Source organism: Rhincodon typus, chromosome 2 (assembly GCF_021869965.1).
Source record: "Rhincodon typus isolate 14 chromosome 2, sRhiTyp1.1, whole genome shotgun sequence".
NCBI lineage: Eukaryota > Metazoa > Chordata > Chondrichthyes > Orectolobiformes > Rhincodontidae > Rhincodon > Rhincodon typus.
Window position 1 is genome coordinate 131,521,824 of NC_063333.1, and position 22,777 is coordinate 131,544,600.

Sequence of the window (22,777 nt, forward strand, 5' to 3'; positions counted from 1 at the left end):
TGTTATCTGTGATGTAAACTAGTTGGGAAGATTGGGTGGCTTAGTGGTTAGCATTGCTGCCTCATAGCACCAGAGACCCAGGTTCAAAACCACCCTCCGTGTGAAGTTTGCACATTCTCCCCGTGTCTGTGTGGGTTTCCTCCCGGGTGCTCTAGTTTCTTCCCACAGCCCAAAGATGTGCAGGTTAGGTGGCTTGGCCATGATAAATTGCCCATGGCGTCCAGGGATGTGCAGGCTGGGTGGATTAGCCATGAGAAATACAGCATTACAGAGATGGGGTAGGGTGTGGACCTGGATGGGATGCTCTTTGAGTCCACCTCAAAATTCGGACAGACTGAATGGCCTGTTTCCACACTGTAGAGATTCTATGATCAGTGTCGACCAAATCCCATGAGAATAGTGTTATGTTGTAATCTTGGATCATAGTGCTCAAGCCCACACAACTATCTGTTTTGCTTTCTCAAGTAGTTGTTAATTGTGGATGTTTATGAAGTAATGGTTTAGAATAACTAGCCAGTTGATGTGGGAGCTTATTCTGTGGCAGATATAGTCACAAATGTAGACTTTGGTGACTCCTTTTTTTTCTGTCCCACCGTGGTGACTTTTATACTTCAGAAGTCCTTAAATCTCTGAAATGCCTTTGGATGTCCTAAGATTATTCTACAGATGGTCAGGAGGTAGAGCGGCTTCACTGCTCATACTTTCTGCTGTGTCATGACCAAATTGGGAATGAAAGACTGATTTAATTTAAATGCCCTGTTCCTTCACTGGCTTCAATAGAGGTTGAATTGAGAACAGAAATGATTTTGCCTACATATCCATGATTATGTATAGCTTTGTATCAAAAACAAATCAGCCATGTTCTTTTAGTTAACAATAAAGCATTAGCTTTATTGTAAGCACTTGAGCAAACTATTTAAAACAATAAAGGTTCCAAATGTGCAAATATGTTCAACTACCCTTTGAAAAACTTATACACTTAACAATCTGCAGTACTTATAAAATCTTAAATCTTTGCCCAGTCACAAATGAGGTCGGAAAAAGGTTGGCTGCAAACTAGCATTTGAACATAGTTCCTTTGTGCACAAAATATTGACATTGGGATCTGCTATGGCTGATTGATTTGCTGATTTTTCTGGAGACAATGATGTGGAATTGGGCTGCTTTTTTTTTTTAAAGACTTCCCTATTTATGACAACTGTTGTCTTCCAGTGGGTTTTCAATTCTCCGGCTGGGATTTATTCTTTCCAAGTGTGGGATTGGCGTCTTTCAAGAGCAAAGGCCTCTACCATTCCTCAAATGTGGAAAACCGCTGGATCATCAAGTGCCAGTCAAGTCTGCCAGAAGAACTCTTCGATCTATTCAGTGACTTGTTGGAGAAGTCCTGCCCTGCCTGAAGCTGTCATCCAATCAGATCTGCTTCCAACAGGAGCTGCAGAGACTTGGTGGAGGCCTAGGTTGCTTAAGCATGAAGACCAGAATTGGTGAAGAGGTCTTTTTTGGTAGGGAACAGGGAGATTGTGACCACACTCACACCAGTGCCCCCATTCCCTCCAATGTGGCAGGTAGGTTTTCTTTCCCTTCTCAAGAAGGCACTTGTCTATTCTTAAATTTAAACTTCAGTAGTTAGCCCCTGGTGGTGCGTTGTAATAAAAACAATTAGATGGTCAATGGAAATTTATCACAATTAAATCAAAATATTGCTATTGAGGGTGAAGATGTACCCCAGCTCCTGTGGTGCCCACCAGTCCCTTTTTTTTTTTAAAAAAAAAAAGCAGCCACTTTTCTAGCTGAGTAGGGATGCATGTTGAGGCCCTTCAGTGTTGCTCATTGACCGCTTGAGGGTCTTAGTTGTGTTGGGATGGCCAACCATAGAAATTCCTGCCTGGCACTTGATAGGCAAGTGTTGGGAAAGTAGGTAACTCTTTGGTGTCAACCTCTTTGATATTTTGCCCTTCCTGCCACTTTCCTTGCTACCTCTCCAGAGGGGAAAATGCCACCCACAAACTTTGAAAGGGGTTTCGGGGGGGAGAAGAAGGGGAAAGATTGGTTTCTCCTGGGCACTTTACCCCTGTCCGTCTTTGCTCAAATGTAATATGTCTTGCACACAAACTGGATCATGTGGTCACCCTGTGAAAGAATGGTGGAGCCAGTCTTACCATCCCACAGCTTGTGGTGTTTGCAAAAGCAACATCTGTTGTTGCAACCACCTCTGGTTTGAAAGGTGCTTTCTTTAAAAAGCTCAAGATACACACTCGTGCACGATCAAAGGTGTTGTAAATAAGCTGGATGTATTGATTCATTATTGACATGCATTAACATTTAGTTAACAGATCTTCATTACTGTTGTGATAATCTCTTTATCATCAACATCTATTTCTCCTCCTTTCTATAGTCAAGTGCCTATTTCCACTGCAAAAAGTAATTCTAACTGAAGATTTGCAACTCTGAAATCTGGGAAAATTGAGTGCTGCCCTGGCCACTAGCAGAAATGTTATACAGTGCTGCTCTTTTGGAAGCTTGGCACTAGTGTACAAATATAGCAATAAAAACAGAATTTGTGTTCTGCGATTTTAAAAGTTATGGCACAGAGCAACGAGCAGATTCCCAATGGGGCCATTTGGTCAGAAGCATATTTTGATTTCTTTTTGAGATGTTTGATGATAGAGGGGAAATTTGTTTAGCAGCTTGGTTTTCCCAACTAACCACAGAAATGCAGTCATGGCTTTGTAGAGTCAGCAACCGAAGTGAACCTTGCAATCTCCTGCTTCATCCTTTTTTGGAACAGTTTGTACAGAGAAAATTAAAGTAGTACGTTTCCTGTTCTGAAAATATATCAATGATCGCACAAACTAGACATAGCTGACCATTGGCTGAAGTAAACAGGAGTCTCCAGGTTGAACTGGCACGCTTACAATATCTTGTGTTCTGAATTGTTGACCGCTTTAATGAAGAAGTGTGGAGGAGGAGAATATGAGCAACACTGGATACTTGCAAAGAGCATCAAGGATTGAATTGGATTATCTTCCATGCTCTGTGTTTTAATTGTGGGTCTGAGACCAGTTGGGTTTGTTGCTCTTTTATGTTCTGTTCCCAACAGTTGATTAATTATAGCATTTGTGTGGAAATGTAAATGGCATTGATGCTTTTGAATGTAATGAGAAAAACACTTGCGTACTTCTGAATTGTATGCATTGCTTTATAATTGTGGGTCTGCTTTTATTATTGTCACAGATATAAGGACCTGCTAGTTTATACTGTATGGTCACAATGCTGCGATTCCAGTCATGTTCTTAGTGAAAACGTAATAATATTCTTTATCGTACACCACAAACTTGCTTGCATTTGAAAACAATGTAACTGGGTTTGTAATTGCTGCACGTGCCAGTACTCAAAACTTACATTGACTTTTTAATATCTCAAATATTTTAGTAATTCAAACAAAGTATATGTAGGATGCTTCATGGTAATAACATGTATCTTGGCTGGCATTCTCTACTTCTACCAATGTTATCTGGGGATCCTTTAAATGGAAGAATGAGTGACTTATGAATGCAACTGTCTTTTTATTATGGATCAACTTGATTTAGTCAAATAATAATAACTAATTTTTCAATCAATAACTAATTTTTAAACCTGGCAAACCACGCACACTTTATGTAATCCCAGTTATTGATTTGCTATTTTGTTTTCTTCTTAGTTTTCCATCTGTCTGAAAAAGTCACGTCGGTGGTACCAGAAAGTGCCCTGCTGATTGTACTGGGCCTCATCCTGGGAGGAATCGTCTGGGCCGCTGATCACACTGCCTCCTTCACTTTAACACCAAATGTCTTCTTCTTTTACCTGCTGCCACCCATTGTACTGGATGCCGGATATTTCATGCCCAATCGGCATTTCTTTGGGAATCTTGGAACAATTCTAATGTATGCTGTCATTGGAACAGTATGGAATGCTGCAACAACTGGCCTATCCCTATACGGTATCTACTTAACGGGGATTATGGGTAAGGAGTGTGGCTTTGTGTTATCTAATGGAAGTGCAACCAGACTACAAGTAGTGGTCATTGCTCTCTGGAGTATAATGTATCTCTCTAAATGTTTTTGAAGTTATTGGCTTTTCCCAGGCATTTAATACCAATAAGATTTCTAACTGGCTACAGGACATGTACAAGTAACATTACTCTTGACACCTAAGGGATTGGCTTGTGCCTGTTTTGATTCACTGATGGAAATCCAGGAGGAGCTAATTTTTCACTTGTAGAAGTTTAGCCTTCAGGAGCTTGCATGTTGAATTGATGCGGAGGTGCAGATGTTGGACTGGGGTGGACAGTCAGAAGGCACATGACACCAGGTTACAGTCCAACAGGTTTATTTGAAATCGCAAGCTTTCGAAACGCTGCCCCTTCGTCAGGTTCCGAAAACTTGTGATTTCAAATAAACCAGTTGAACTATAACCTGGTGTCATGTGACTTCTGACATAGTCTTGAAAACATTCAATCAGAGTGTCAAGCTTCACCAGAGATTTTTGTTGTAATTGAGAAATCATATCGCTAAATTAGAATTATTTCAGGAATGTGATCAACCTAACATCTCATTCGCCAATCTAAGCTTTTAGTCTCTTTAGAGAAGTTAGATCAATGTTTTGAAGTACTGTATGTGTACATGTACTGTACTTATTACATGTAGCCACATTGTACTGGTTAATGAGTGATCTGTTTGCAGTAAATTTGCACAAGTAACTTACTGGAGTTGTGGACTTCCAGATTTAAAGTAATCAGTAAAAGAGGGAAAATGATATGAGGAAAATTTTAAGTGTGATTCAGGTCAGGAATGCTAAGCCTGAAAGTATGGTGGAGGCCAGTTCAATCACTGCATTTAAAAAAGAATTAGGTTATTTAGCATGTGCAGGGTTACATGGAGAAGGTAGGAGAATGGCAGTAGGTAAGATGCTCAAGTGGAGAGCTAGTACAGACAAAAAAGTACAATTCTTTTCACCCTTCTACAGGAAGAATGTTGTTAAACTTGAGAGGGTGTGGAAAAGATTTACAAGGCTGGGTCTGGAGGATTTAAGTTATAGGGAGACGCTGAATAGGCTGGGATTATTTTTCTGGAGCATCGTAAACTGAGGGGTGACCTTTTATAAAGGCTTATAAAATCATAAGGGCCATGGATAGGGTGAATAGCCAAGATCTTTTCCTAGGGTGGGGGTGAATCCAAAACCAGAGTGTAGGTTTAAGGTGAGAGGGGAAAGACTTTAAAAGGGTCCCAAGGGATAACTTTTCTTCACGCAGAGAGTGGTGCATGTATGGAATGAGCTGCCGGAGGAAGGGATGGACACTGGTACAATTAGATAACTTAAAAAGACATTTGGTTGACTATACAAATCGGAAGGGTTTAGAGGGATACGGGCTGAATGCTGGCAAGCGGGACTGGGTCAGATTGGGATGTGTGTTTGGCATGGATAAGTTGGACTGAAGGGTCTGTTTTCGTGCCGTATGACTGTAAGTGCAAGAAAACTTGCACAACCCATGTCATTCTGAAGTACCTGTAGCCAATGGAGTCCTTGTTACTGTTATAACACATGAAATGGGAAAGCCAGTTTGCTCACAAGCTTCCAAAAGTTGCAACTTCAAAATTTAACTCTTTCGGAGCCATTACCTTGTACAATAATTTCCTGCTAGGAGGTATCTTAGCTCTTTACCTTTTGCATATGCACATAATAGCATAATATACCTGCGCACATGCACTGCATTTTCTTCCTGATTTACACCGTCTTACAGGCTTGGCAGTACTTGCAGGTTCACCAGCAGCCTTTTCTCCCTCCTCCAAGCTCTCTGTTTTCGGCAGCTCCCCATCCCCCACCTGTCCTATTCCTCTGTAATACACACTTCTTCCCTGCCAAACTCTTTTACTCTCTTTTTATGCCCAAACAACCCCACCTTCCCCTGGTTGTTCTGTAATGAACCAATTCTGATTCACTGGGTATAGGAAAGGGATTGATGGGCTTAAAAAGGTATGAGGTATTTACTTCGTTTTGTTTTATGTCAGGCCTATGCCCACTACTGACTTACCCCAAAGGTGTCTGATTATGAAGAGGTTTTGTGGTTTCTGTTGGGCCTTTCCTTCTGTAAGCTTCCTGCCACTATTCATTTCCCAAAAACATAATTCTGTCCTTTTGTTTTTCCTCTCCCCACCTTCCTAGCTAAGTACTAATTCTCAACCTTACCTCCAATGTTAAAATCTTGAGGCAGGTGGGCTTGGGTGGAATCAGGGTGCACACACATTGCATGGCTCTCAAACCCCCCTACTCCATCTGCAGGATGCTTTTTTCCAAGATAAAATCAAATTGAACTTTTTCACCATTCCAGTCATTTCAGGGAACTGTCTTGTACCATCAGGTGTCCTAGAATTCTAATTCTAAACCTTTCCAGATCTTTCTCCATGCTGTTTTTTTACATGCTGTTTTAAGGCCTATCTTTATAACTTCCTTCTTGGGTAGATTGGTGACGATTGCTGACGTTTCTGTGAAGCACCTTGCGATGTTTCGTGACATTTGCATTTGCATGGCACATTGTTACTCTTGTTGCAATTGAAAGCTAAAATTCCTTGTGGTCTCAACTTTGTTTGCAGGAGATCTAAAAGCTGACCTTTTGAAATTCCTCCTGTTTGGCAGTCTGATTGCTGCAGTTGACCCAGTGGCTGTGTTGGCCGTGTTTGAAGAGGTCCATGTAAATGAAGTATTGTTCATCATTGTGTTTGGAGAGTCTCTGCTGAATGATGCTGTCACTGTGGTAGGTTTAGCCGCATGTTAACGCCTTGGTAGTTCTCATTTTCCAATTGTTAATGAAAGGATCAAATTTACATTCTTTAGTTTGGATGACATATCTTGCCCTATCAGAATCTTGAGCTAGATCTATTTTTTTTTGTCTGCACCCAAGCCTGTGACAGCAGATTTTGTGTGGAGACAAATCACTAGTACAGTACCTTTTTTATTATTCTGACTGACAATAGCTTTCTGTGTAGTTTTTTGCTGTTTCATAGAGGAGTAATGTAAGTTGAAATGACACCACCACCCCCCCACCCCCAAACAACTCCGACTGAAGTTTCATTCTCCATGTGACACATCCACTCAATATATGTATCTCTGTGACATTGACTTTCTGAGAGGGAGGTCATGTCTAACAAATTTGATTTTGAATTTTTTGAGGAAGTGACTAGATGTGGGTAATGCAGTTGATATAGTCTACATAGACTTCAGTAAGGCTTTTGACAAGGTCTTGCATGACAGACTGGTTAAGAAGCAAACAGCCTATGGGATCCAGGACAATTTGGCAAATTGGATCTAAAACTGGCCTAAACGGCTGGAAGCAGTGACAGTCAAAGGGTGGTTTTGAGTGAAAGCTGTTGGTGTACCACAGGGTTTGGTGCTGGGTTCCTTGCTGGTGGTTATATATGTTAATGATCTAGACGTGAATGTAGGAGGTACAAGCGGTAAGATTGCAGATGGCGTGAAAATTGGTGTTCTGGTCAATAGTGAGAGGAAGTCTTGGTTCATAGGATAATGTAGACAGGCTGATCAGATGAGTTGAATAGTGGCAAATGGAACTTAATTCTGAAAAGTGAGGTGGTATGGTTTGGGAGGGCTGATAAGGCAAGGGAGTACACTTTGAATTCTAGTACCTTAGGAACTACAGGGGAGAGGAGAGACCTTGTGGTGCACGTCCATTTAACCTTGAAGATAGCAGGACAGGTAAATAAGGTAGTTAAGAATGCATAGGGGATACTTGCCTTTATTTCTCGAAGCAGCACCGAATACAGCTCCCTGCTTTTGTATGTAGGTTAGTTACTCCGCAGCTGGAGTACAGAGTGTAATTCGGTCACCACACTACATAGGAAGGATGCAGTTACACCAGAGAGGATGCAGAAGAGATTTGCCGAGATGTTGCCCGAGTTAGAGGAAGTCAGCTTTGAAGAGAGACTAGATAAACTGGCATTGTTTGTCAGAGCAGAGAACGCTGAGGGGATTTGATTTGTACAAAATTGAGGGGCGTCAACAGGGTAGATAGGGAGAATCCTTTTCTCCTTACAGCAGTCAAAAACTGGGTGCACAGTTTCCAGGTGAGGAGCAGGAGGTTTAGAATATGTAGGCAAACGTGAATGTCAAGAGTTCTTATGCATAGAGCTTTGCCAGAATGTATTGAAAGAGCATTCGACAAAGATTTTTTCAGCATTGAAAATAGAGGTGTTAGAATTTAAAAACAGTTATTTTGAGACTTTATAATATTTTGGACATGCCACAACTGAGGTATTGCATGCAATTCTGAAAAGAATGTGGGGATACTTCAGAGGCTTCAGGAGATTTACCAGGACGGTTTCCACAGAATTTAACTAAAGGTTAAGTTGGAGAAGCTTGGGTTCCCATTGAACAAAGGAAAGGTGTACAAAGTTATGTTATCTTTCAACTAGGATAGCCAAAGAAAATCCACTGCCTCCAACTGATGGTCCAATAAAGGGACAGATTTACACTTTTGGGCAAGAGTTGAATGGGGGGTGTGTGGCAGAGATATTTTACCACGTTGTTTGATAACTGAAACTCTATCTGCAAGGATAGTAGAAGAGGAGATAATCAAAGTGTTTTTAAAAGGGAATTGGATGGATACTTGAAGAAAATTTCTTAGGGGTGTGGGGATAGAGAAGAGGAATAGGAGTAACTGGCCTCCTCAACAGACAGCAAACATGGAATCAATGTGTTGAATAGGATTTTTCCATTGCCATATTGACTGATTCTACTCTCTCAATTGAGTTACATTTTTCGTGAAACCTGTGAATAGACGAAATAGGCACATTTTGCATAATTTACATCTGGACAATCCTGGCATTATCTACCTCTTTCTGAAAACTGTTATCATTACATTCTAAAGGGGTTCCAAATGCTGAATTATTTTTGTAGTATAACCCCCTGTTGTGTAGGTACATATGACAGCCAATTAATGCACATCAAGATCCCCAAAATAGAAGGGAAAAGACCCTATTGTTACAGCATCTATCATGACACAAGAGTATCTCAAAGCCCACCATAACCAATGAAATGCATCTGATATGTTGTCATTGTTGCTATGTTGTCACTTTTTGAGGTTGAGACTGTTAACCAGAACAGTGGATGAAACATTTCTTTTGCTGTCTTTGACTGTCGTGGCGTTAATTATGTCCGCCTAAGTCGGAATTAGTCGAACATGTTGGTTTTAATATTTCAACTGAAACATGGCACCTCTGACAATGCAATATGAAGAGGTGCTGGGCTGGGGTTTGTGCTCATGGCTGTCTAACTGCGAGTGAGAGCTATTTCGTTTAACCAGTGGAGCTCCGCTGAAATAGTTAATCCGGCAAGTTGCATAGTCCTCGCGTGTTATTAATAGGACAGATATTGGAAGACTTGGGGTGACAACTGGAGAATGAGGCGTGATGTTTGTTCTGTCAGTTTGGATCCAATAGTTAATCGGGACTGAAGATGGCAGGTTAGGAGGGTGGTGTGAGGGAGATTACAAGACGGGAAATATTAGAATGACAGTTTACTGAACATCCTACATTAATATAGTTCCACTGTAGCCTCCTCTTTACCCCCTTTTCCAGAAAGCTGTTGAGGTGTCAAATTCAAGTTTCAGGTGGCGGTTGGGCCAGGATATTGAAAGCATCAGGGTAGTAGAATAAAAGTAAATACATGGGGTTACAACACTGATTTTAGCCATGACCTAATTCATTGGTAAGATACGCATGTGAAGCATTTGTTCTTGTGTTCCTCTTGTAAGTTTGACTGACTGACTGACTGACTCTTTTTTTGCAAAATAGAAATTCTAACTTTATCCACTCAACTAAGGAACTTTTACTTGGTGCAAACATGCTAGTGACAATTGCTGTACAAAAGAGATGGCCCAAGAATGTTGCATATTTGAATTAGGTGTGTGCAGGCAACAATTTCATTCAATATTTAAGATATTGCAAAAACCTATTGTAAAAATTAAGATGCCTGAACATAGGGAGTTTCTTGTATCCAAACAGAGCTTCTGCCAAGTATCTTTTCTGCAACATATAGATTGAATTTGGGTGTACTTAGTACTTCCTGTTTTTTTTTCTTTTTAGGTGCTGTACAATGTCTTTAGCTCATTCGTTCAAATTGAAGCAGAAAATATTCAAAGCCTGGACTATTTCAAAGGCATAGGTATGAAAGCACCTCTGGGTAAAAGGAGAGAGCTGCAATACCACAATATCAGACATCACAATCTGACCCGGTCCCATTTGCCACAGCCCTTGGCCTAATGTCTACTATTGTTCTACACTGTTTACTTGACAGCTTTTCTTTTAGTGCTGCTTGGACATTGCCTTCCATACTTGGGGTCAGATTGAGGAGAAGATTTTGTGTCCACCACAGGCAGAAAGACAGGCAAACCTGCACTATGTAGGTGTTAATCTGTATCATGTATTGGCTTTCAAGGCAACTGACCAAATCAACCCCCTTTCTATGGCCTTTTCTGTACGGAAGGAAACCTGCCCTGCTTGCCTAGCTGTGACTACATGGGACTCCAGGTGCACCATTGGTGCTCGAACATTGTTTTAGTTGCACATGGACAGAAATGTTGGCATCTCCAACCTGACTGCACTGAAGCTTCAGTCTAGACCATGAACGAGTCTGGTGTTTGTCTGAACTCCAAGCTGGATTTTCATCTTGAAAGTGGGTAACTTGTTGAGAAATTTCTAGGATTGCACACCCGATTTTTGTGGGAGAGGTGTGGAGAAGGGGAAAATACCTTGAACGGCACAGTTTTTCATTTGTGAGGGCTGTGGCAGACTGTTTAAAAGGCTCACCTCTGTTTTCTGGGACTTCCTTAGTCATATTGTTAGGTATTGGTCCCTGTAATCCCCATTCTCAACCACTCCCTGCACCCTTTCCATGTCAACACATGCCCCTCCATCTAATTCCATGAATCATCATGCCCTCCATGTCACTTTATGCCCCATTCATCTCCACAGGCCTCTATAAACCCCTATGCCAACTGTCATCAATTATGCTCCCCATACACACTTGCATTCTCCACCCAGTGTCCACCGCGGATAGTCCTTGGTTTTCATGCCGAGGTGAAATAAAGTGCTTAATACTTTCTTAGACTCTGCTGTGTACAAAGGTTACTTTTTAAAAAAATAACCTAATTCATGAAAACCCCTTCAATACATTTAAATTCTTCACAGACTTCATACCTTACAACAAAAATAACTAACCCTTAAATAACCTCTTGGAGATATGAGTTAAAGAATGAGCTTAAAGACTCATGCTCTGATAAGGTCAGGTTTTTGGAAGCAGTAATAATTGCATAATAATAGCACTCCAGGCTTTTTCCAAATATTTATTGAAACTACTCCAGTACATTTCTTTTTACCCGGGCACAGCAATTTTTTTTAATCCAATCTTTAATGGTCTAGGGGTTTAAAATAATTTGGTCATTCTATATACCTTTTATTCTGCTCTTCATGAGCATTGACCCATCTATGATAAAGCTATGGAATGTACCTTGTGGGCTGACTCTGTTCCTGGAACAAAGATCAGATCTACTTGTCCTCCAAATGAAGTTTAAATGGCTCAGCTAATTTATGCCTGGCAATTGACAGCCTGCTCCCTTGTCGTTACTAGTGAAAATGTAGAGGTATCTCCAAATCCAGGTTCTGTTTATCATTCTTTTAATTAAGTCCACAGCATCTTCCTGACTCCACAAAAATCTGATCCATGTTCTCGTACCACCGAGGCAACACTGGGCTATACCTGACATACACTCTTGGAAGTAAATATTGGAGATACCAAATGCCCTGTATTTTAGCTCAATCCAAAATTTCTGTTCCTTCCCCACTGACTCTGCCTGACAACTGTCTGAAGCTGAAACACACTTCTTGCAAATTTGTTGTAATATTTAATCCAGAAATGATCTTCCAATTAAAAATCCAACTTGTGACGAATAAAGGGGAAATAGGGTAATTATAATTTGTGATTCCTCTTCCCCTCTTGCAGGCAAAATGTAAGTTTGTTTTTTTTCCAGCCAGCAACTTGAACACTGAAATGGATAGAGGTAGTAGGAACTGCAGATGCTGGAGAATCTGAGATAGCAAGGTCTAGAGCTGGATGAGCACAGCAGGCCAAGCAGTATCAGAGGAGCAGGAAAGCTGACGTTTCAGGCCTAGACCCTCCTTCAGAAATGGAGGAGGGGAAGGGGGTTCTGAAATAAATAGGGAGAGAGGGGAAGATGGATAGAGGAGAAGATAGGTGGAGAGGAGACAGACAGGTCAAAGAGGTGGGGATGGAGCCAGTAAAAGTGAGTGTAGGTGGGGAGTTAGGGAGGGGATAGATCAGCCCAGGGAGGACAGACAGGTCAAAGGGGTGTGATGAGGCTAGTCGGTAGGAGATGGGGGTGGGGCTTGTGGTGGGAGGAGGGGATAGGTGGGAGGAAGACCGGCTAGGGAGGCGGGGATGAGCTGGGCTGGTTTTGGGATGTGGTAGGGGGAGGGGAGATTTTGAAGCTTGTGAAGTCCACTGAAATGAATAGGCAGGCTGCGAACTCAGACTGGAGTCCTGGTTTCCATCTAGATGCCAAGCAGTAACTGACTTAAAATCCCAGAATTGTATGCTTGAGCAATTCAGCAAACTCTGATAGTTGTCACACAACAAGGACAGGTATTTCAGGTGCTGATGGCTCATCTCAGTGGGCTAATTGGAAGCTTGTTAATCTACCAGTGTATCTTTCCCTCCCCATTGTGAGGCAATGAGGTAACTGCAAAAGCATTAGTGCTTCTTCAAGCATAATGCGTCTTCATGTCTTCCTTTGTCCAGATCAGGCTGGAAGGAGATGGCCCAGAGATAAGCACTTCATCTTAACATTAGCTGGAATGTCTATGCAGTTCAGGGGTTCAGAAGATTCTGGTAATAATCATGTAACAGTGTTGGCTATTCAAGGTTGTCCATTTTTTTTGAAAGAAACCGAATTCAACCTGAAAATGCAGAAAAGAAATGAGGCGGTCTATTTCCACCTCTGTCACCCATGTTGGGCCCAGCCTTAGCTTCTCTGTGGGAACCTTCTCCCAGTGCTTTGTTACTTCTAGATTGACTGACCAATATACTCCTGGAAAGCCTTCCATCTTCAATGAACTTAAGCTTATCTAAAGATCTACAGCCCATATCATCATTTGCACCATGTCCTGTTCACCGATCTGCCCTGTGAACATGAACTTGCGTGATGACCTGATTAAGCAATGCCTTGATAATCTTGCAAATCTTTGTATTTAAATTGCTGCTTCCTACCTCTAACCCTATCAAGCCTTCCAATCCTCGGAAATCTGTGCCTTGCCCCCTTTTTTGGACTGATTTTGACTGCTCTACCATTGGCAGACATGCCTTCCACTGCTAGACCATAGCCTTTAGGAATTTCCTCCCTAGACCCTTTTTTAAAAAAAAACCATCTCCTTTGATGAAGAATCAATCTGCCATACTGTCTGTGTAGGTGATTTGATAGCAAATGAAATTTGATAATACTCCAGTGATGCACCTTGGAATATTATAGTTCATAAAGAGTGCCATGTAAATTCATGTTGTTCAATTGATATCTTTGTTCATACTTTGTTGTGTAAAATGTTAATCTGATGTCTAATATGGGATTTTCTGTTCTTTGTAGTTTCTTTCTTTGTCGTGAGCTTGGGTGGCACTGCTGTTGGCATCGCCTTTGCATTTCTGTTGTCCCTGGTAACCAGATTCACCAAGCATGTGAGGGTGATTGAACCTGGATTTGTCTTTGTCATTTCATACTTGTCCTACCTCACAGCAGAAATGCTTTCCCTTTCCGCAATATTAGCGTAAGTAATTTCTTAAAAAAATCAATTCATCATTGACCCAGCAGCTCTCTCACTTACATGTAGTTAATGTCAGCTGTCTATACCATTAATTGTGAATGGGCAATGCCTCGGGCACACAGAAGAAAGGGGAATGAGGGGCTTTCCTACTGAGTGAACAAGTCACCATCAGGGTTGTAGTATAGCTGTTATAGTTTGTTATGGTGTACTTGGGCTCTAGAGTAAGTTTACAATGGCCGCTCACTCCTTTTTGGAAACTGAGCTGGTCTTTTTTTTTAAGTGAACACAGGATCACATTTGACTCTTATGGCTCATTCACACATTAAAAATTGATAAATTGGATGAGCATCCCTTTTACGTGTTCCATGTCCACTCGCTTAATTCGCAAACATGCAAGCTAAATGTTCAGAATAGATGATCATCATCAAGTTTGTCCAAAACAGAAATTGCTGGAGGAACTGAACAGGTTTTGGCAGCATTTTTGGAGAGAAAGCAGAGTTAACATTTTAGGTCCAATGACCTTTAGGTGGAGACAAAGCCTAGAAAAGTAAGAAAGAAAGAAAGTTAGACAGACAAAGGGATGGTTGATAGTAAGACGGGGAAGCAGAAAAGCTGATAATGAGGACCAATCGGTAGGCGTAAATTATTTGGCTGTGCTGAAAGCAGTCCATGTCACAACAAGTTGTGGGGGTGGGTAAACAACACACTCGATATTGCAGATAGTAGGAACTGCCGATGCTGGAGTCTGAGATAACAAGGTGTAGAGCTGGATGAACACAGCAGACCAGGCAGCATCAGAGGAGTAGGAAAGCTGATGTTTTTGGTCTGGACCCTGAAAGCTTTCCTGCTCCTCTGATGCTGCCTGGCCTGCTGTGTTCTTCCAGCTCCACACCTGGTACACTCAATATTGGGTTGTGAAGGCTGCAGGGTTTCCGGGTGGAAAATGAGATGATGATCTTTTCTGGAGCCTTGGATGTTGAGGATTGGGCAGTTATATGGGCAAGTGTTGCACCTTCTGGGATTGCATGTCAAGCTAGATAGGGTGTGGGGATGCTTCAGGTGTCCATTCCCCATTCTTCTGTGTACCCAAGCCATTACCCATTCACGGTTGAGGACATGAACTCGGGTGTTTTATTTTATACTTGAAATGTCTATGGTATCTGATAGTAACCCAGCAACTGCCATACTTCGAGAGATAAATTGGCAGTCTTCTGAGCTGAGAAGTCAAGAGCTCCATGACGACTTAGTCTCCTTTTACAAATCAGGAATGGAAATTTTGGCGAGGCCTCTCGAAATGACTGGCCATCTTTGTTCTTCAGTTAGGTGTTGAAACATCCATGCACTGAACATGGAGTGGTAAAATGCTGGTTGCTTTGGCAGTCAGTACAGTCTCCTACGCTTACTGTTAAGAGTAAGTGGCGAAAGGGCTACGTTCCTCCCTGCATTTGGGCAGCTATTCTTCCAGAGCTTCCCAGGGGCATGTTTATAGATTGATTAATGAATGACGCGATTAATTTCTGTCAGTGTTATTAAGGTTTTGCATCCGTTCTCCCTGCCCTTAAACCTCATGGTTCCTTTTCCCTTAGCATTACGTTTTGTGGCATCTGCTGTCAGAAGTACGTCAAAGCCAATCTCTGTGAGCAGTCCATCACCACTGTCCGATACGCAATGAAAATGCTGGCAAGTGGAGCGGAGACTATTATCTTCATGTTTTTGGGAATCTCTGCAGTAGACCCACAAATATGGACATGGAACACAGCTTTTATCCTTCTCACCCTAGTCTTCATCTCTGTCTACAGAGTTATTGGTGGGTGCTGTTGTATATGTACCTTGTTTCCAAGGTTTAATTATGGAAATTTAGTGACCAGTATTTGCTGCTCGATCCCTCCATCATGGTTTTTGCTATTTAATGGGATCATTTATCATTTTTAATAAGACTCATTTGTATTTTAATTCCCCGCCCCTTAATACTTTGACATAGCAAAATCCAACAATTTCCACTTTGAAACTTTCAGTTGACACTCAGCTTTTGGATGTTTGTTTGAGATTTCTGCCAACTCCTTTATATGAAGAAGTGTTTTCTGCTGTTCCCCTGAATTCCCTCAATCTTGTTTTACGTTTATATTTCCTTGTTTTTAACATTCCCATCAGACGAAATTTGCTTCCATCAATCATATCACATTCTTAAAGATCTCCAGCAAAAACTGAAATTGCAGGAAAAACTCCACAATGGAAACATCAATGGAGAGAAAGCAGAGTTAATTTTTTGGGTCTAGTGACACTTCTTCAGAAAATATCTCAAATTTATCATTCATCGATCTTCTACATTCCAGTGAATGCATCCTATTCTCATAATATGAGTCTTTTTGCCCTATTTTCTTGTGAATCGGATACAAAGTCAATGTATAATTCCTGAGATTCACTGTCTATTTTACCACTAAGATTTTTTTTTTGGCATTTTACTTGTAATGGCTTCATAGATTTGTTGTGGGTTATTTTGCAACTCATAGTTTTAAGAGATGGAATGAATTCTGTTCTATTTATGATTTTAAAATCATTCTAAATGTTGTTTGTGACAACATACACTCCTATCAAACGCAATGCAAGCATATCAGTGTGTTTGTCTAACGTTGAATATTTAAACACCTACAGGCTTCTGAAATTATTTGCTTCAAGATTTTCTTTCAGTTTGTGAGGGACTTTGATCAAACACGTGATTGCGTTCTGAGACAGGAAAGCAGTCTGACCACAATAGATGAGATAGCTCTCAATTCCCTTGTGGATTGGCCACCAATGGTACCTTACCTTCAGCAGGCTGGAACCAAGGCTGGGGAGTTTGTCTTGAGTCACCTGAAGTGGCTCAGGCTAGACTTCCAAATAGAAAACAAATGACTTATCACGGATCTCCCATGACCCATGCAATTGAACTCAAAGAATCCCACCTCAGCAAAGAGTGACAATAACTAACATGGCATGATAAATCACAAGTTTCAAAATCTCCCCTCCCCCCACCGCATCCCAAAACCAGTCCAGCTCGTCCCTGCCTCCCTAACCTGTTCTTCCTCCCACCTATCCCCTCCTCCCACCTCAAGCCGCACCTCCATCTCCTACCGACCAACCTCATCCCGCCCCCTTGACCTGTCCGTCCTCCCTGGACTGACCTATCCCCTTCCTAACTCCCTACCTACACTCACCTTTACTGGCTCCATCCCCGCCTCTTCGACCTGTTTGTTTCTTCTCCACCTATCCTCTCCTCTATCCCTCTTCTATCCGCCTCCCACTCTCTCCCTATTTATTTCAAAACCCCCTTCCCCTCCCCCTTTTCTGATGAAGGGTCTAGGCCCGAAACGTCAGCCTCTCTGCTCCTATGATGCTGCTTGGCCTGCTGTGTTCATCCAGCCCTGCACCTTGTTGTCTCGGATTCTCCAGCATCTGCAGTTCCTACTATCTATGATAAATTAATGCATTGCTTTCAAAATAGTACTCCTCTTTTGACATCTGTTTACCAATCTTGCCAAAATCACATGGTATGAAAAATGTGCAGCAGTGCTGCATTTTTTTGACTTAAGGTACTGTATGTATCTGTTTTTAAAGATTAACAGATTTGAGCTATAACTAAAACGTTGCCACTCTTCTGACTTTTTTTTTTAAGGTGTTGTAATTCAGACCTGGATTCTCAATCGTTACCGTGTGGTGCAGTTGGAAATTATAGATCAGGTGGTGATGTCATATGGAGGCCTGCGTGGAGCTGTAGCTTTTGCTCTGGTGGTTTTGCTAGATGACATACCTGAGAAGAAACTCTTTGTCAGTACAACCATTATTGTGGTGTATTTCACCGTCATCTTCCAGGTAACCATCACCACTGTTGTCTGGACCCTCTGTGGTAATTCGGTTAGAGAATACATAGAAAGCTGTCTATCTTTTGAATGAAACACTACGAACTAAGAACATTCTGCCATCTCAATGATGTGAATTGTCTCACGATATGACTATGTTCAAGTCTGTGTCGAGTGCATGAAAGTGGGGCTAATGAAGATACTATTATAGTTTTGGCATTACAGACTCAATGGGCTGTACTGTATGATTCTATAATCTCATGTTATGACTTTCAAGAAGAGCAGGGGAGCTGTTGTGTTGCCAAATATTTATCCCTCAAACATCATCCCTAAAAACCATGTTGTGGTCTTTACAGGATTGCTGTTTGGGGAGAAGTAGCAGAGTGCAAAACGGTTGCATTTCCTGCATGATAATGCTGATTATACTTCAAAATAAAAATATTGTGACTGTACAGTACTTCGATTATATAAAGTTTTTGAGGGGATTTGTTGCTCGGGTTGTGGATGAGATTGTAGACTTGCTTGCGAGCCGGTGCATTTGATTGCAGACGTTTCGTCACCCTGCTAGGTAATGTCGTCGGTGTGCCTCCGGTGAAGCGTTGGTGTTCTGTCCGATACACTACACTAACACCAACGAGCCACCAAGAGACATGACCAATTCTCACTGGTCTCAATACACACGGGAAAAGGAGGACACAAATTTGACTCGGACATCACATCTGTAAAAGCTGAGCCAAAGAGACATGCTAGGGAATTCCTGGAGGCCTGGCATTCCAACCAGAACTCTGTCAACAAACACGTTGAACTGGATCCGATTATATAAACCACTGAAAAACAGAACTGGAAGTAATGCCAACCACCAAATGGGACAGAACATCGACGTTTCACCGGAGGCGCACCAACGATGTTACCTAGCAGGGTGATGAAACTTCTACATTCAAACACACTGGCTCGGCGAGCAAGGCTACAACCTCCGTACTTTTCTATTCACATTATTTTCACAACTTCAGGGTATCAATTTGTCCTTTGTTAATGCTCGTGAGCCACAGGCTTTCAATTCAGCAGCACAGGCCATGCATTGAATGGCCCGTATTTACGTTTTGGACCGTTTCTTCTCCTTGGCATTAGAAGAAACTGGGGTTGGACCCAATGGTGGAAATTGTTCCCTAATGAAGTTGAGCCCAACCAAATGGCAAAGATTTTGATAGGCCTGAAATAAAGTCTAAACTCTGTGTTTTGTTTTAATATCTGTACCAGAAGTGAAGTTGAGTTGTTTGGGATGTTTTTCAGGGTCTGACAATCAAACCTTTGGTTAAATGGCTGAAAGTAAAGACAAGCCAACAGAAGGAGCCTTTACTCAATGAGAAACTTCATGGAAGAGTAAGTTCATGTCTCTCAGCATCCAATAAATGAGTAAAAGGAGAATCCCTTAAGTGCATCACTGGAGTGCTCGTTTTTGCTGGTGATACTGAAGACACATCAGGTGATATGCCCCCAAACCAACAATGTATCAACAGTTGAGAGTAACAGATGACAGCTTAAGCATTTTAGTCAATGTGGCTAATGTGAAGTTTAGGATGGCTATTGTACAATGACGACCACCACCAGCTCCCTGAATTCCCACCCCACTCCTCACCACCACCACCGACGCCACCACCACCCCCCCCCCAACCCCCCGGAGCACCATCACCTGTTGACTTGTTGGATTCATGTACTTGTTCGTCATGGGTGGGTAGTGGGATTTATTGTGCAACTTTTCGTTGATTTGAGAAGGTGGTGATGTAACTGAATTGATTGCTTGACCATTTCAGAAGGCAATAAAAAGTAAACCATGTTGGAGTGGGAGTCGAGTCACACGAAGGCTAGACTGGGTAAAGGTGACTGATTTCCTCCTGTAATCAACATGTGAGCCAATTGTGTTCTTATGAAATTTCAGCAGCTAAAGAGCACTTGAAGCTAACTTTTCTTTTGTATTTTTTAAAAGAGACTCCATTTGAATTATTGTCTTCATGGTGGGATTTGAACACATCAGACTGAAATGATAGCCCTCACCTCTGGTGCATTTGGTTGTGGGAAGAGCATTTAATCATGTGGGAGAGTGATGGTTGGGGATCCCCAAACCTCTGGCCTGGTAAAGTCCTTTATACGTTGTTTGTAGCCAGCCTGCCCATTCTGCCACAAATGAGGTCCTCACGTAGGAAATTCATGCCCCCTCGAGGGCCCCAGTGTGGTCATGTGGGGAAACGTGGAAATAGAATGCGTTCTCTGTAATCTTTCCTGCAGCTGTGTGCACTGCAAGGTCAGTATGCAGCAGTGACAGTGTAAGCGTAGAAAACCTGCATTATCACTACGTTGTGCTTCTCTTAGGCTTAAATGTTCAATAAGGAATGAGGAAGCAATAATTGTGGACCTTTTATTTGAAGATCAGTCTATATGCAAATTGGTTTTGTGTCCTAAATACACTGCATCTGACTTCTACCATTGCTGCTATCAGGCTGACTATAGAGTCATGAAACCAGTACACATCTCGTGATTTTAGATTTATTTAATATTGTCACATGTACCTAAATACAATGACTAAACTTTCAAAAGTGTCGCCATTCTCTGGAGCCATCTTGGATCTTTGTTTAAATAGTGTGAAATTACAATGATAGTTTTGCTCTTTTGTCCATTTGTAGTATGTCTAATGGTTCAACTCCTACTCCCCTTCCTGGCTGAGATCTCTTTGACTCCCCTTCCTGGTGCTGAATGTCAGCTGGGTCTTGGTTCCAGGCTCCTCCTCCGTCATTGATGCTGAAGCCAGCCAGGAGTCTGGGCTAAAGAGTCGCTGAGCCATACGACAGAGAAACAATGAAGCCTTTATGGTACCAATAATCTGAAAGCTGCATGGCGCTGTCTCCATAGCGCTCATGAGCAGCCCTGGGCTCAGGAGCCAAACACTGCCGATCACTCCCCACATCCCAAAACCCGCCAACAAGCACATCCTGTCATCCCAGCAATTCCCCTTCCAGCCATCGCTCCATCTCTGGCCTGGGCCCGTCTGAAATGTTGATCCTTGGGTCATTGAATTATTGGCAGCAGGCACAGTTTCCTCAGGGCCTCCGCCCGAAGCTTTCATTGCTGGCCAAAAGCAAGTATACAATTCAGTTCAAGCACAACTTGAGACGAGGGAACAAAAGCTGGCCCTGCCAGTGATGCCCGGGTCACCTGAAAAAGCTAAGAAAATAAAAATCTAAACATTGATCAGAATTAATAATTGGAAAATTCAAACAAAACTTTGTCTCTAAACAAAAACCAATGTTATTTCCACTTTGTGAATGGAAATTATTTTAAACAAAGTGTTGTTTTATTGAGGATATTTAAAAGCAATCACTTATACAGTAGTGTTAGAGTATTCTTCTCTCCCTTTTTAAATAACTTGCTTCTTTTTTAGGCTTTTGATCACATTCTTTCTGCAATAGAAGACATCTCTGGTCAAATTGGACACAACTATCTTCGAGACAAGTACGTGACGTTTTTTTTTTTGCAGTAGTTTTTTTTCAATGTTCTGTAAATATTTAGCATGTTATGTTAATACTCCTCATTATTTAGTCAAACAATTTTTATCATTGTTGGGAGATGCACTTGGTGTATCACATTTCATCTGGTTCTTTGCCAGATCTGTGCAAGTACTGAAAGTAAAATCCAAATGCTCCAGCTGACATCCCCTCTGCAACATCACAATGTATGATTTCATAATAATAATGTTCCACAAAATGGTCTTTTTATTTTAGATTTTTTTTTAGTGTTTTTCATAGAACCCAGGCAACATGGAAGCAGGCCATTTGGCCCATTGAGTCCACGCTGACCCTCCTCAGAGCATCTCACACTGCTACCCTTTCTCTGTAACCCTGCATTTTCCATTGCCAATCCACCTAACCTTCACACCCCTGGATACTGTGGGCAATTTAACATGGCCAATCCACCCAACTTGCAGATCTTTGGATGTGGGAGGAAATAGGGGCACCCGAAGGAAACCCACACAGACATGGGGAGAATGTGTGGAGTTTGCACGGTTGTCAGAGGGTGGAATTGAACCTGCGCCCTTTAATGCTGTGAGGCGGCAGTGCTAGCCACTGTGCTGCCCCCACACCCATACCTCTCTTAATTTGGTCAATGCACATAACGTGCATTCTTTTGTGTTCTATTTCAGGTGGTCAAACTTTGATAGAAAGTACCTGAGCAAAATAATGATGAGGAAATCAGCACAAGTTAGTCGGGACAGAATCCTCAGTGTTTTCCGGGAATTGAACTTGAAAGATGCCATCAGCTACGTGTCTGAGGTAATCTCCCCAGTGGGTCCATTAGTTACACAGATGCAGAAAAGATGGGCATTGTATCTGGTCATTGGTGTGCCTGACAGTAAATTAGTCTAAAAGAGGTCATATTTGTAGAAAAATATTAAATCATCTTATATGATTCTTAAACTCTGTTAGAGATGTTCAAAATCTAGAAAAGAATTGATAGTTCCTCATTATTGGCTCTGGAGAAACTGGCAGGAGGATCAGCAACAAGAAAACTGATATTTAAGTATTTGGCAAAAGAAGTGGAGGAGAATGAGAACTTTATTGATGCAATAAATTGTGGTGATCTAATATGCATTACCTGAAAGGGTGGGATGCAGATGGAATGGTAATTTCAGAAGGAAATTGGAAATATGCTTGAGGAAATCATTGGAGGGCGGTGAGTCAGGGTTGGGAGGTAGAGCAGAGAAGTGAATAAAAAGGGAGTAGAACTATTAGGTAATTCTTCCAAGGTGCTGGCACAAACATGAGCAAAATGGATGTCCCAGAGACTTATCCACCTGTGACTTGCTGCAATGTAGCTGTACAGTTGATGGGCTGTCCAGTGCATGTTGAATGCAGAGCAGCTAATGTATTTGATATTGAAAAGCAAGGGTCTTTGCCATCTTTGTGTAATGTTCTTACTGTTTTCCCCCATTCAAACGCTCAAGAAAAAGACCAACCTGCCACTTTGCTGATTGAAGTGGATCAATAATATTCTCAGCATGATGTTCTTTCC

General features: G+C 41.7%; 1 protein-coding gene across 4 annotated transcripts in view; it reads left to right on the top strand.

Annotated features, from left to right (window-relative positions):
- Positions 1-22,777, top strand: part of LOC109921751 (sodium/hydrogen exchanger 3) — a 119,469-nt gene that overhangs the window by 80,243 nt on the left and 16,449 nt on the right. For 2 of the 4 annotated variants that reach the window (XM_048609920.1, XM_048609911.1), the window contains exons 2-10: positions 3,701-4,003; positions 6,630-6,790; positions 10,137-10,215; positions 13,706-13,883; positions 15,467-15,687; positions 17,533-17,729; positions 19,007-19,096; positions 21,150-21,220; positions 21,909-22,038. In XM_048609920.1, the coding sequence (XP_048465877.1) occupies positions 3,701-4,003; positions 6,630-6,790; positions 10,137-10,215; positions 13,706-13,883; positions 15,467-15,687; positions 17,533-17,729; positions 19,007-19,096; positions 21,150-21,220; positions 21,909-22,038 (1,430 nt within the window). Of the gene's footprint in view, positions 1-1,543; positions 1,566-3,025; positions 3,048-3,700; positions 4,004-6,629; positions 6,791-10,136; positions 10,216-13,705; positions 13,884-15,466; positions 15,688-17,532; positions 17,730-19,006; positions 19,097-21,149; positions 21,221-21,908; positions 22,039-22,777 lie in introns of those variants that run through there. The other 2 variants (XM_048609931.1, XM_048609923.1) reach the window with 2 other exon arrangements.